General features: G+C 44.0%; 1 protein-coding gene across 1 annotated transcript in view; it reads left to right on the forward strand.

Annotated features, from left to right (window-relative positions):
* The window catches only part of myripb (myosin VIIA and Rab interacting protein b), a gene marked incomplete at both ends in the record, with an annotated part of 123,247 nt that extends 112,900 nt beyond the window's left edge, over window positions 1–10,347 (forward strand). Inside the window, 7 exons of the mRNA XM_080543620.1 lie at window positions 1–837; window positions 1,434–1,496; window positions 5,880–6,068; window positions 7,436–7,597; window positions 8,598–8,693; window positions 9,145–9,205; window positions 10,304–10,347. Coding sequence (XP_080399746.1) covers window positions 1–837; window positions 1,434–1,496; window positions 5,880–6,068; window positions 7,436–7,597; window positions 8,598–8,693; window positions 9,145–9,205; window positions 10,304–10,347 — 1,452 coding nt within the window. The remainder of the gene's footprint in view (window positions 838–1,433; window positions 1,497–5,879; window positions 6,069–7,435; window positions 7,598–8,597; window positions 8,694–9,144; window positions 9,206–10,303) is intronic.
* Window positions 10,348–12,388: the final 2,041 nt, after the last annotated feature.

Consider the following 12,388-nt stretch of genomic DNA (forward strand, 5'->3'; position numbering starts at 1 on the left):
GAGAACAGCAGCGTCCTGCTGAGCGCCCTGGTGAAGCGGGGCATGAGCGAGGAGAAGCCAGACGCTGACACTAACACTGTGCCCTCCATGCCCGAGGCCTCCACCTCTGACCCCATGACCCCTGAGCCCGAGTACCAGGACACGGTGGCCCCTAACTCTGCAGGCCCCAGGCCCTCGGCCCCCGTCACCGCCACCCCCCCCACCGGGCCTCAGGGCCCCCTGTCGCCCAGCAGCTCGGGACCCTGCTCTGGGGGAGACACCCTGGAACAGGAGATCAGCTTCAAACTCCACCAGATAGTCAGCCGGGCCAACAGCAAGGACATGACCTCATCACCTGAGGACGAGCCAATCGGCAACAGCGAGAAGCAGCAGGCGGCGACCGACCGAGGAAGCGACCGACTTCTGAGAGAGAAGCAGAGGCAGAACGGAAGCGAGAGAGAGAGGCCGAGACAGAGCGAGAGCAGGAAGGGGAGTGAGGAACAACAGAGAGAGGAGGTAGAAGAACAAGGGAACGGGCCAGAGCCGAAGAGGAGAGAGGGGGGGTGGCTGGCGGAAGAAAAAAACCTGACGTCGCCGAGAGAGGAGGAGGAGAGACCCCAGAAGAGGAGGGGGTTGGAAAGAGGAGGAAGAGAGAGCTCGGAAGAGAAAGTAGATGAGAGAGAAGAGAAGAGAGGGGAGAAGAGAGAGGGGAGCAGGCAAAGTAAAAGACAGCAGAGGAAAGACGTGGACAGGGAGGCTGAGAGAAAAGGAGACCACGTGGAAAAGAGGAGTGGATCCAAGCCAACCTCGCCTGCTGTTACTCCATCTGTCCTGGAGGGGGTGCTGTCTGAGGGGCAGGTGGGTGAGGAGATTAACACTAGAACAGCTGTGCCTTTTTTACCTACTATAAGAGCCGCCTCAGGGGGTCAAATGACCATCGTTTTTTACAATGGGAAGCTGCTACTGACACACAACAACCACTAGTTGGCCGTTGTGTAAATTAGCCTGCCTCCTACACAGAAAAACTAGCAAAATAGCTAGGAAAAGTCATGAAAGGGGGGTCCTGAAATGTTATCGAGTGCAAAGTTATAACATGTTTCTTTACTCACAGCTCACCCCCTCGTGGCTGTTCTAGTATTAAGGGAGAAAATGAACTCCTCGATCTTAACCTGAAGCTTAGCATCCGTGTCCTTCTAGTTCTGCTGGCTCTCTCTCTCCGACACATGGCAACAAGGTCCTACTTTGGAGTTATCTTTTCTCTCTGTGAAACATTATCTTTCTCTCACTCCCATCCCTTTTTCTCTCTCATTCACTCCTCTATCTTCCCTTCTCTGTCCCTCCTCTCCATCCATATGTGTCTGTCTCTTCCATAGCCCATCCCTCTCACTCCCTCCTTCACTCCCTCGACCTCTCCCTCTCTGCTGTTTGTCCCTCCCTGCCTCCATGTCTGTCAGGGGGGTCAGAATGGTCTGGAGCTACAGCAGAGACTTCAGTTGCTCTCCTCTCTCTTACAGCAGGTGAGATCTACAGTCTCTATGACAGGCCCCGCCCCCCAGTCCTACAGATTTACATTTGAACCATTTAGCAGACGCTTTTCAGGGTTCCACATTAACGGTTGCCCGATTGCCCGGTGCAAGTAAAAAAATCGCAGGGTCTGTTTGCGTGACAGCGATGACGCTGCTGGATCCTGGATCTGTGCATCGGTGTGCAGGAAGAACAACGGACGGCGCAGGCGCCAGACCAGACTAGACGATAGCGGGGTGAAGATATTATTAAAGCGTACGCGCTGATCGAGAGACAGGTGGACAAGCGTACACTTTCATAATATCTTCACTCCACGATCATCTAGTCTGTTCTGGAAGCTTGCGCCGTCCGTTGTTCTTCCTGCACATCTAGTTTTTACCCTGCGAAGCGTTAATGTCGAACCCTGCTTTTTATCCGAAGCGACTTGCAATTTGAGATTTATTATTAGTGATTTAGAGCTAAGTCAAGGCCTTACTCTATGTCAAGTCCTTACTCAAGGGCACACTATTGTTGGTCTTCCCAGGTGGGATTTGAGCTCATGGCCGTCTGATCACAAGTCCAACTCACTATCCACTAGGCCACCACTACCCCTACAGTCAGGACACCAGACTGTAAAACACAGTCACTCGCACACGCATGCATGCATGCACGCACGCACGCACAAACACACACACATACACACTCTCTCGCTCTCCGTCTCTCTAAGGCACACACAGAGGCGTACAACTAAAACTCATAATTACTACATAATTCACCTTTTGTTCATCTTCAGCCACTCAGCTGATTAATCATCAGGTCCATCACGCCGTTAGTCCTCCTCACTGCTGTCTGTCTCTCCCCTACATCACCATATCTGATACATGTGGCTACATTGTGGCTTTCTTACAGGTAACTGTAATGAAAACAACAACCCAGAATAGGTAGTCACAAAGGACATGTGGATGGTTCCGTATTCAGTTCAGACAGATGTAACCCATTCTTTTATAGACGTGCACCTGTATAACACAACTAACACACACATGGATTTGGAGCAAAAGAGATCGTACACAAGATAATCTAGTCCTTGGAACTTTGAAAGGGTTTTACTCCAAGTGTCAGCAGGGGTTGGAACTGTGTGTGTGTGTGTGTGTGTGTGTGTGTGTGTGTGTGTGTGTGTGTGTTTGATCTATGTGATGATGCCATGCTGCTTTGTAGTGGATGGTACTGGACACGCTTAGTCAGGTTCCATTCAAACCTCCTCAGTCAATATCTCAGGTTTGTCTGTTTGTTTATTAGGATCCCCATTAGCTAATGCCATGACATTAGCTAGTCTTCCTGGGGTCCGACACAAAAATCATACTTGAACAATTGTCAACATTATATACATACAGACAATTGTATACACACATACCGTATTTTCCGGACTATAAGTCGCGGTTTTTTTCATACTTTGGCTGGTCCTGCGACTTATAGTCAGGTGCGACTTATATATCAATAATTCATAATCTCTGACTGACATGAACTGACATACGGTAATCTCTGACTGACATGAACCAAGGAGTAACTTCCGCTAGCGCCTCATACACGATAGAATAGCCATTATACTTGACAATGTGGACATTAAACACGACAATGTGGACATTAAACATGATGTTATGGACCTTATACACAATGTTATGGACGTTATAAACGATATTAAAGTCATTTATTCCTTCCAGAGACTGTTCTATGTTGCTAAATTACCCCCGCGAGGCTATTTTGCTACTTCCGCTAGCGCCACATACGCGATAGAATAGCCATTATACTCGACAATGTGGACATTAAACACGACAATGTGGACATTAAACATGATATTATGGACCTTATACACGATATTATGAACGTTATACACGATATTAAAGTCATTTATTACCTTTCAGAGGCTGTTCAATGTTGCATTGTTTGTAGGCCGCCCTTCATCCTAACTACTTCCGTTTTTCACCAAGCTATCTTTGTCATGGCCTTATACACGATAAATAGTCGTTACACTCGACAATGTGGACATTAAGCACTATATTATGAACGTTATACACGCTATTATGAACGTTATACACGATATTAATCCCGCGACGCCATTTTGCTAACCTTCGTTAGCAACGCGCTAGCTAGCCCTGGCTTTACACTCGATAATTTAAGTATTTCTAACCTTTCAGAAGAAGTTTTAACGTGAATTATGTCCTTCCTGGGCTTACAAATCCTCTCATGTCTCTTCACAGTGCCAGACTAGAGTCAAGCTCAACAGCGTCTTCTTTCCCCGCTGATTCCGCCAAGCCCGTTCCCTTGAACCATGCGACTTATAGTCCAGTGCGACTTATATGTGGTTTTTTCCTCTTCATGACCCATTTTTGGCCTGCTGCGACTTATACTCGGGTGCGACTTATAGTCCGGAAAATACGGTACATTATAATAACAAAAGAAAACAAAAAAACTAAGTAAATGAAATACAACAGATCAGCAAATGAGATAAATCATCTACTGTTCGTTCAGAGTTATTTGTATTAAGTGCTCTTTTATTGTTTTCTTAAGTGACTCTAGAATGAGTTTTACTAACATGCTTGGGTAAAGAGTTCCATCCTGTAATGGCTCTGTAAATTACAGTAGATTTGAGAAGACTTGTCCTAGGTCTAGGTGGTAAGAGATGTCCTGAAATGGCCTGTCTGGTCAGATAGTTATTTTCATTTCTGATATACACTACTTGGTCAGAAAAGTACTTTTTTTTTTTTTTTCATCATTTATGACATTCCTTGTGAAGATTGACGAAGATCTATTTTCAACAAGATGCCATGCGACATTTCTATGCATTTCCAAAACATTTGTGTACTGTACAGTGGAGAGTTAATCTATCAGCTTTGTTTTGAGTGATTTTGAGTTTTCTCAGATCTTTCTTAGCTGCAGATGACCAAATGACTGGACAGTACTCCAGGTGTGACAAAACTAAAGCTTGAATCACTTGGTTCAGAGTGTTTGATACAGAGTGTTACATACTTAGAACATTTCCTTGTTACAGCAATGCTCTTACCCATTTGTGTTGCAATATTATCAATATATTCAGTCCAGGTGAGTTAAGCATCCAGCACAATGCCAAGTAGCTTGGTCTTTTTAACTTGTTCTACTGGCTTTCCACCGAGTGAGAAGCTTAGTTGAGGATTAGTGACCAGCATAATGTCTAGACCCAAACACCAGACATTTTGTTTTAGAGATATTCAGCACTAGTTTGTTGTTACTAACCCACTCAGCCACTGTTCTGAGCTCAGTGCTCAGTACATCCGTTAGCTCTTGCTATGTTAATGCTGCACTGTACATAGTGGAATCATCAGCATACATAACCACTCTTGCTTTATCTAGTACTGATGGGAGATCATTTGTAAATATAGAATATAGGAGAGGTCCTAAGCAACGGCCCTGAGGAACCCCACATTGTAACTGGATTGGAATAGCTACCGTTGAAGAACGCTCTCTGTCTCCTCCCGGACAGGTGACTCAGGTCTTTGCTTCTCACTCTCTTTTCTTCAAGTCACAGCCGAGTGTTAAAACACTGCCTTCTCCCTCCTCTCACCTCCTCTCTCATCTCCTCTCTTCTGTTACTGGAGTGCCAGCCCCCACCACGCACACACACACACACACACACACACACACACACACACACACACACACCTCCAAATGTAAGTAATTTCAAAGCGGGCATAGCGACTCAGAGGGAGAGAGAGGATCAGTGCCCCTACAGATCAAAGCCTCAGCCGGTGATAGTCATTATTGAATCACATCTCTCTCTCTCCCTCTCTCTCTCTCTCTCTCACTCTCTCTCCCTCTCTCTCTCTATCTCTCTCTCTCACACACACACACACACACACACACACACACACACACACACACACACTCTCTCTCCATCTTCCCTCTCACCTGCTCTCTTCAGAAAAACAGATCTAAGGTTTTTGTACAGTTTTTTTTCAGTACCATAGAGACTTGTCACAGTGTTACACGTGTAGAAATCTAATTCTATTCCTTTGCCCAGGAAGAATCTAACAACATCAGAATACTCAGTGGATGAACATAGTGTTCAATCCAGTGTACAATCCAGCGCGCTAAGGGAAACGGAAAGCAACGTACAACCTGATGTAATGGTTGAAAATGAAAGTAATTTATTAACTTTAGAACTTATACCTTAAACCTTTTACAAGTAATTACAAAAACAAGAAGAGGCAAAACAATCTATGAGCACCCTGCTCCTATCTGAGCTAAAGTAAAATAAACGTGTCAATGAACCCTCACTGTTCTGTGTGTGTGTGTGCGCGTGTGTGTGTGTGTGTGTGTGTGTGTGTGTGTGTGTGTGTGTGTGTGTGTGTGCGCGCGTTGAGCAGAAGTACTCGGCGGCGTCTCTGTGCAGCATCACCACGGAGGTGCTGAAGGTGCTCAACGCCACGGAGGAGCTGATCGGGGAGGCCGGGGGGGACAGCAACACGCCCTCCGAGGCCATGAGCGTGTCGCCCGTCTCCAGCAGCTCAGACACCAAGAGGCTGGACCAGCGGCTCACCAAGATGGAGGAAAACGTAGGATGATAATAATAATAATAATAATAATAATCAGCACTCGAGTTGAGGGGGGATGGCATCCCCCCTGAAATAAAAACGGTCAAAATCATCCCTCTTCTAAAACTGCCATCCCCCCTTTCCATCCCTAATGTCATTTTTATCAATTAACGTGGTATTACTGCTATTTCAACATTTAGTTTTGTGCATATTCAGTAAAATACTGTGGGCGAGGGAGCACGCACACATGCAATGACATTTTTACCAAGTCACTGACACTGATGTCACTGACGTTGTGGGGATGCTAAAATTGTCCCCATATGATAAAATCCACCATCCCCCCTGATTTTCTTTTACAACTTGAGTACTGATAATAATAATACATTAGACTTATATAGCACTTTTCTAGACACTCAAAGACGCTTTACAAACTGAAGAGATCGAGTAGTAATAATAAAAAGAAACAGAAAAGAAATTAAATAAAGTATAGGGGCCTAATTAAGGTAGTGCTGGGGACACATGGGGAGGGGAGGGGGAGAGGGTTAACTGGTGAAGGCAAGCTTGAAGAGGTGGGTTTTGAGGGCCTGTTTAAATGTTGGCAGGGTGTTGGCCTGTCTGATGTGGTTGGGGAGGGCGTTCCAGAGGGACGGGGTTGCGGCTGAAAAGGCCCCATCACCCCAGGTCTGGAGCTTGGTTCTGGTGGTCTTGAGATAAGATAAGACTGACGAAAGATAGTAGATGGGAGACATCACGATCTGGCCATGAAGCAGATGAAGTACTTTCACTTTCATAATTACGGATTAAATTACAAATACGAGTGCTGACCACCCTGTCTCTAGCCTTGACCCTTACACTAACACTTTCTAACCTTAACTCAAACTCTAAATTAAGAGCGACCCCATGTAGAGTACTTGCTACTTCAGTCCTGTCTTTTCTAGCGTGGCCATCTACAGTGGGGGAAATAAGTATTTCACCCCCCTGCTGATTTTGTGAGTTTACCCCCTTACAAGGTAACGAGTTGAGATTAGGAGTACTTTCTTAAAGTGAGAGGACTAATCTGTGTGCCTCATGGTCACATAACCGGTCTGTAGGAGCCAGAATTCTTGCTGGTTGGTAGGGGGTGAAATACTTATTTTACTTTAATAAAACACAAATATTTTGTTTAAATTCATATAATGTGATTTTCTGGGATTTAAAAAAGAATATTCGGTCTCTCACTGTTAAAAAGAACCTACCATTAAAATGATAGACTGTTAATTTCTTTGGAAGGGGGTCAACTCCCAAAATCAGCAGGGGGGTGAAATACTTATTTTCCCCACTGTAGTTACTTCCTGCCTGTGGTCTCTGACCCTGTCCTCTGACCTATGACCTCTGACCTCTGTGTGCAGGTGTACCTGGCTGCAGGTGCGGTGTATGGCCTGGAGGGGGCGCTGGGGGAGCTGGAGGACTGCGCCCGGGGCATCAGCAGCGGCACCTCAGACAGAGAGCTGGCGTTCCTGGAGGACCAGGTGGCTACGGCGGCCGCCCAGGTGCAGCAGTCAGAGCTCCAGGTGAGGCTCTCGTCCAGATGGTCTGCTGTGGTCATCCAGATAGTCTGCTGTGGTCATCCAGACAGTCTGCTGTGGTCGGCCAACTTGGTTTTGTCTCGCTTAAATATGATTCGATATTTGATTGGACAGGATATAGTAAAGACAGACATGAAAGGAAGGAAGAGAGGGCATGTCAGCAGGGCATGGGCCGGATTCAAACCCATGCCGACATGGGCATATGTGTGCCCTGTAGACCGCGGTGCTAGACCATTGGGCCACCCCAGGCCACTCGCTTAAATATTTTAAACTAAAAACCTTCATGTTCTGAAGCAGTTATGATTAAACACTAATACTCTATCTATGACTTTTATCCATTACCTATTATCTTATTATTATTATTATTATTATTATGTTACTTCTTATACCTGCAGCAGTTATGAGTTGTATTATCCATAATCCAAGCGCTATAGATTCACTGTAAATATAGGCTAAATGTATTCGCAAATGTGTCATTTTATACTGCGATCTCACACACCGTATCGGCCAGGATAGAGGTTGAATACAGATGCAGTAACAAACGTGTCATTTTACACTGCGACCTCACGCGCCGTATCGTGCAAGATAGCGGCTAAACACAGACGTAGTACCTGCAATCTCACACGCCATATCGGGAAGGGCAGCGCTTGAATACAGTTGCAGTAATAACACTTTTATCTGTATATTTTTATTCATTGTCTTATTATATTGTTAAATGTTTATCTATTTATTTTCTATCTATATGTATCTGTTCTTGCTTGGCCTTTGCCTCTTACTATTCTCCTTTTTCGGTATTTATTTAGGCTATATGTAAAGCACTTAGCAATTGCCCCTGTTGTATGAAATGTGCTGTACAAATAAACTTGCCTTGCCTTTCTGTCCCTGTTCCTATAGGTCTACATAGGTTGCATAATAGAACGTGGACTGTAGTCATCGACTACAATAATTCTGATTCAAGAATCTCCCTTTTATTTTTTTCTTCTAGATATCAGACATTGAGGCCAGGATAATGTCCCTGAAAACAGCGGGTCTGAATGTCACAGCCTGTAATCGTTTCTCCAAGTTCAAGCCAAACCCTAAGGTAGTCACCTTCATGTCTTAGCTCCCATCTAGTTGACACTCTCATAAGCAGTGTGTCACTGTACTGACACACTGTACTGACACTGTACTGACACACTGTCTCTACACTGTACTGACACACTGTCTCTACACTGTACTGACACACTGTCTCTCCACTGTACTGACACACTGTACTGACACACTGTACTGACACACTGTCTCTCCACTGTACTGACACACTGTACTGACACACTGTCTCTACACTGTACTGACACACTGTCTCTACACTGTACTGACACACTGTCTCTCCACTGTACTGACACACTGTACTGACACACTGTACTGACACACTGTCTCTCCACTGTACTGACACACTGTACTGACACACTGTCTCTACACTGTACTGACACACTGTCTCTACACACTACTGACACACTGTCTCTCCACTGTACTGACACACTGTCTCTACACAGCCTCAAACCCTGGACTCATCACGCCAACAGAGGAGGAAGCTACCTGCACCTCCAATCAAAGGTATTGAACCAATTGTACGAGAGTGAATACCAACAGAATAGGGGATTTTGTCAAATATTTTTGGGCCGCTACCCACACGTTTAGCTGTGTTGCTCATTCCACGAATGCATGATCCTTACAAGTTGTACCTCGTTGTAAAGGTGACTAATCAGGCTTTCCAACGATATAAAATACAATACCAATTGGTATTATTAAAGGGGAGGAATAATCAACCAAAATAATGTTTCCGAACTTTTTTTGAGGGGTTTAGTACCTAGGGGGCAGCATTACCTCAAGTGACATTTTTCAGGCTCTTCAAATGTCAAAAAGTCTGTCAGAGAAACACCTTGTTCTTTTCAATGTCTCATCGATCGCTGCTCGCGTCTGTACAGCCACAAGGTGATTTTGCTCGACAGAACACATCGCCTTTCTTCATGTGTGGAAGCTGTGAGAGAAAGAAAAAAATATGTTATTCACACTTACTATTTTGTCCATTATTCATTTTTGTAACATGAAAGATGAGGTAGGGACATTGAATGGATGTGAGACTGAATGCATCTGGTAGCGAGGAACTCAACAAGAGAGAGGCTCCATTAGGACAGAGAAAGGGAACTGAGACTACAGAAAAATTGCAGTGTTTCTTCAATCAATAAGAGAGGGCTCTTTTCATGTTAATGAACAGGCTTTTTCTGTAGTTTTGACCAGCGGCAATGCCTCATCAGTGACTCCCTCTTGTTCATTTAGTTTAGTTTAAAAGGAAAACATGACCAAAAACAACACACCACAACACCGAAAACGACAAAGACTTGTCATTACTTGGCCATTGAGTGTAGAAAAGGGTTAGATAGCACTCTAACTACTTTTAGAGTAGAGTTTTAAAAAAGTTCAAACGCACAATGTGGGACTGACGTTGTTCATGGTTAGACATAATATTGATATGTACTTGTGTACTAATATTGATATGTACTTGTGTACTTATGTACTTATAGTGTGTGTTATATAGAATATGTAATATCATATGTGCACTATTTATTACTCTTCCTACCTGAATAGCTACTTTTTGATATTTGTATTTGTATTGGACTGTTAGTTAATGCTATTGTTCTGGTGTTGGTTCAGATAAGGACTCAGAGCAGCAGGTGAGAGCAGCACTGCGGCCGTAGTGACATCACAACAGCACAAAGAGCCCCTGCGGGCCCTCCCAGGAGACCCTGGACACCCCCGGGCCCTTCCACTCTAGTGCCTTGATCCAGTGTCCGTCTCCAGCTGCTCCAGCTAAAGAGGGGCCGACTCCTGCTCTGTGCACCCCACCCAGAGCTCTCCTCAGCCAGGCACGGCCCCGTCAGTCACCACCTCCTCTGGACCACCTCCTCTGGACCACCTCCTCTGTACACCGCCCCTGGTTCCCCAACCTCCTCTAGCCCAGGACAGACCTACTCCCTGGGGGTATAGACCACACCACCCCTCTACCGTTATCCCCCTCATCACCTCATGGGCCTCACCCATACACCCACCACCACCACCCCAAACCCACATCAGGGTGGGTTGATAGATGGACATGTCTCTGCCTTAATATCTGCGAACGAACACTCCTCGCGAGACGATTCACTGTCTAAACTCCAAAATAATTCTATCACTTCAAGTCATTGTACAGAAGAAAAAAAACTCTGTTGGTCTTTTTCTAACTGTTTGCAAGAGTGTTGTAGGTGTTTGAATTATGTACAATGAGGATGTGAAAACCATGTGAAATCTTGTGTGCGATTACATGTCCCAAAAAGAGGCTGAACTATGTTTTGTACTGTTCTTTTCTCACCAATGAAATGAGGAATTGCAGAGCACCTACAGAAGCTGCTGTTCAATGTGTTTTTTGTTGTTTTTATCAGGAGTCAAATGTTACATCACATAAGTCATCAGATAATAATAATAATCATTTTGTTAATAAGCATGATTTAGCTTTTTCTTCCCATAACTTGTTCACACCTTACTGTAGAAGAAGAAGTTATTGAAACAATGTTCTCTGGTGTTTTCTCCTTTAACCAAAACATTCATTCCTTGATATTTACATTGACAAACAGTTTAAAGCACATACCTTTCACAAATAAGAAAAGCATTGCTAACAGTCTGCCCAGTATGAATCTGTATACTGTAAATCCAAAGAGTAATTATACCACTGGAATTGTTTCCAAGAAATGCACAGTAACTAACACTGGGTCTGAATGTGCATTTCCTTCTAAATTGAGTATCTCTGCATCAATGTATCGTCATCATCATCATCATCATCATCATCATCATCATCATCATCATCATCATCATCGCATTCCACTCTTAGAAATAGAAGGTTCCCCCTATGGTCCCTGTGGTTGAACCATTTGAGGAACCCTTAGTGGAAAGGGTTCTACACAGAACTCAAACAGGTTCTACACGGAACCCAAAAGGTCCATGCCGAAGAACCCTTTTCAACAATTTATTCTGAGAGTGTATCAAGTCATTTCTTGCCAATATATATATATTTTTTGCTCTTTTATTGTTTTTACTCCTTGTATTCCTTTCAAGCTTTGTGGCCTTTATTTGGCATAAATCCTTTATTTTTGTTTCCCTGTGTCTTACCACTCCAGTAATTGTAAATTGTTTTGAAAAAAAAAATCTTGTTAAGATGTATACAGTACATAAAGAAGTCTAATGGACTTTATAACAAATGCCATGAAACCATGATTTTATTACAAGTAATTTATTTTTGTACTTTTGAAGGTTGTTATGCAGTTCTTATCACACAAACTAATGGGCAGGAAACGATCGCAACTGTGAGTGTTTTCTCCCGTTCCTCCAGGTTTACTCTCATCACTCAGTCCATTCTGAAACCGCGTTATGTTTTCCTTATTCAAAGTGCTTTACATGTATGCCTGCATTAATTGTTTGAAAATAAGTACAATAATTATTATGGTGACGAGGGTCTTCATCTTCATCAAAAATAAAGTGGGTGATAAAGAGGCTTCACTTTAGTTTGTAGCGTTACTCCAAAGACCATAGGCTACAGAGTGCAGCCCCTCTACTTCAGAGTATGATGGAGGAGAAGAGATTCAGTGCTGAGATACTTTAGACAGTTTCCATCTACGTTAGATATCACACATGTTGCTCAGTGATTACAGATACGGTGGCATAAATAGAGTGGCACCTTTTGGGGAAGAAGGTTTTTTCCAATCGAGA

The sequence above is a fragment of the Nansenia antarctica genome, assembly GCF_963989245.1.
Source record: "Nansenia antarctica genome assembly, chromosome: 12".
NCBI lineage: Eukaryota > Metazoa > Chordata > Actinopteri > Argentiniformes > Microstomatidae > Nansenia > Nansenia antarctica.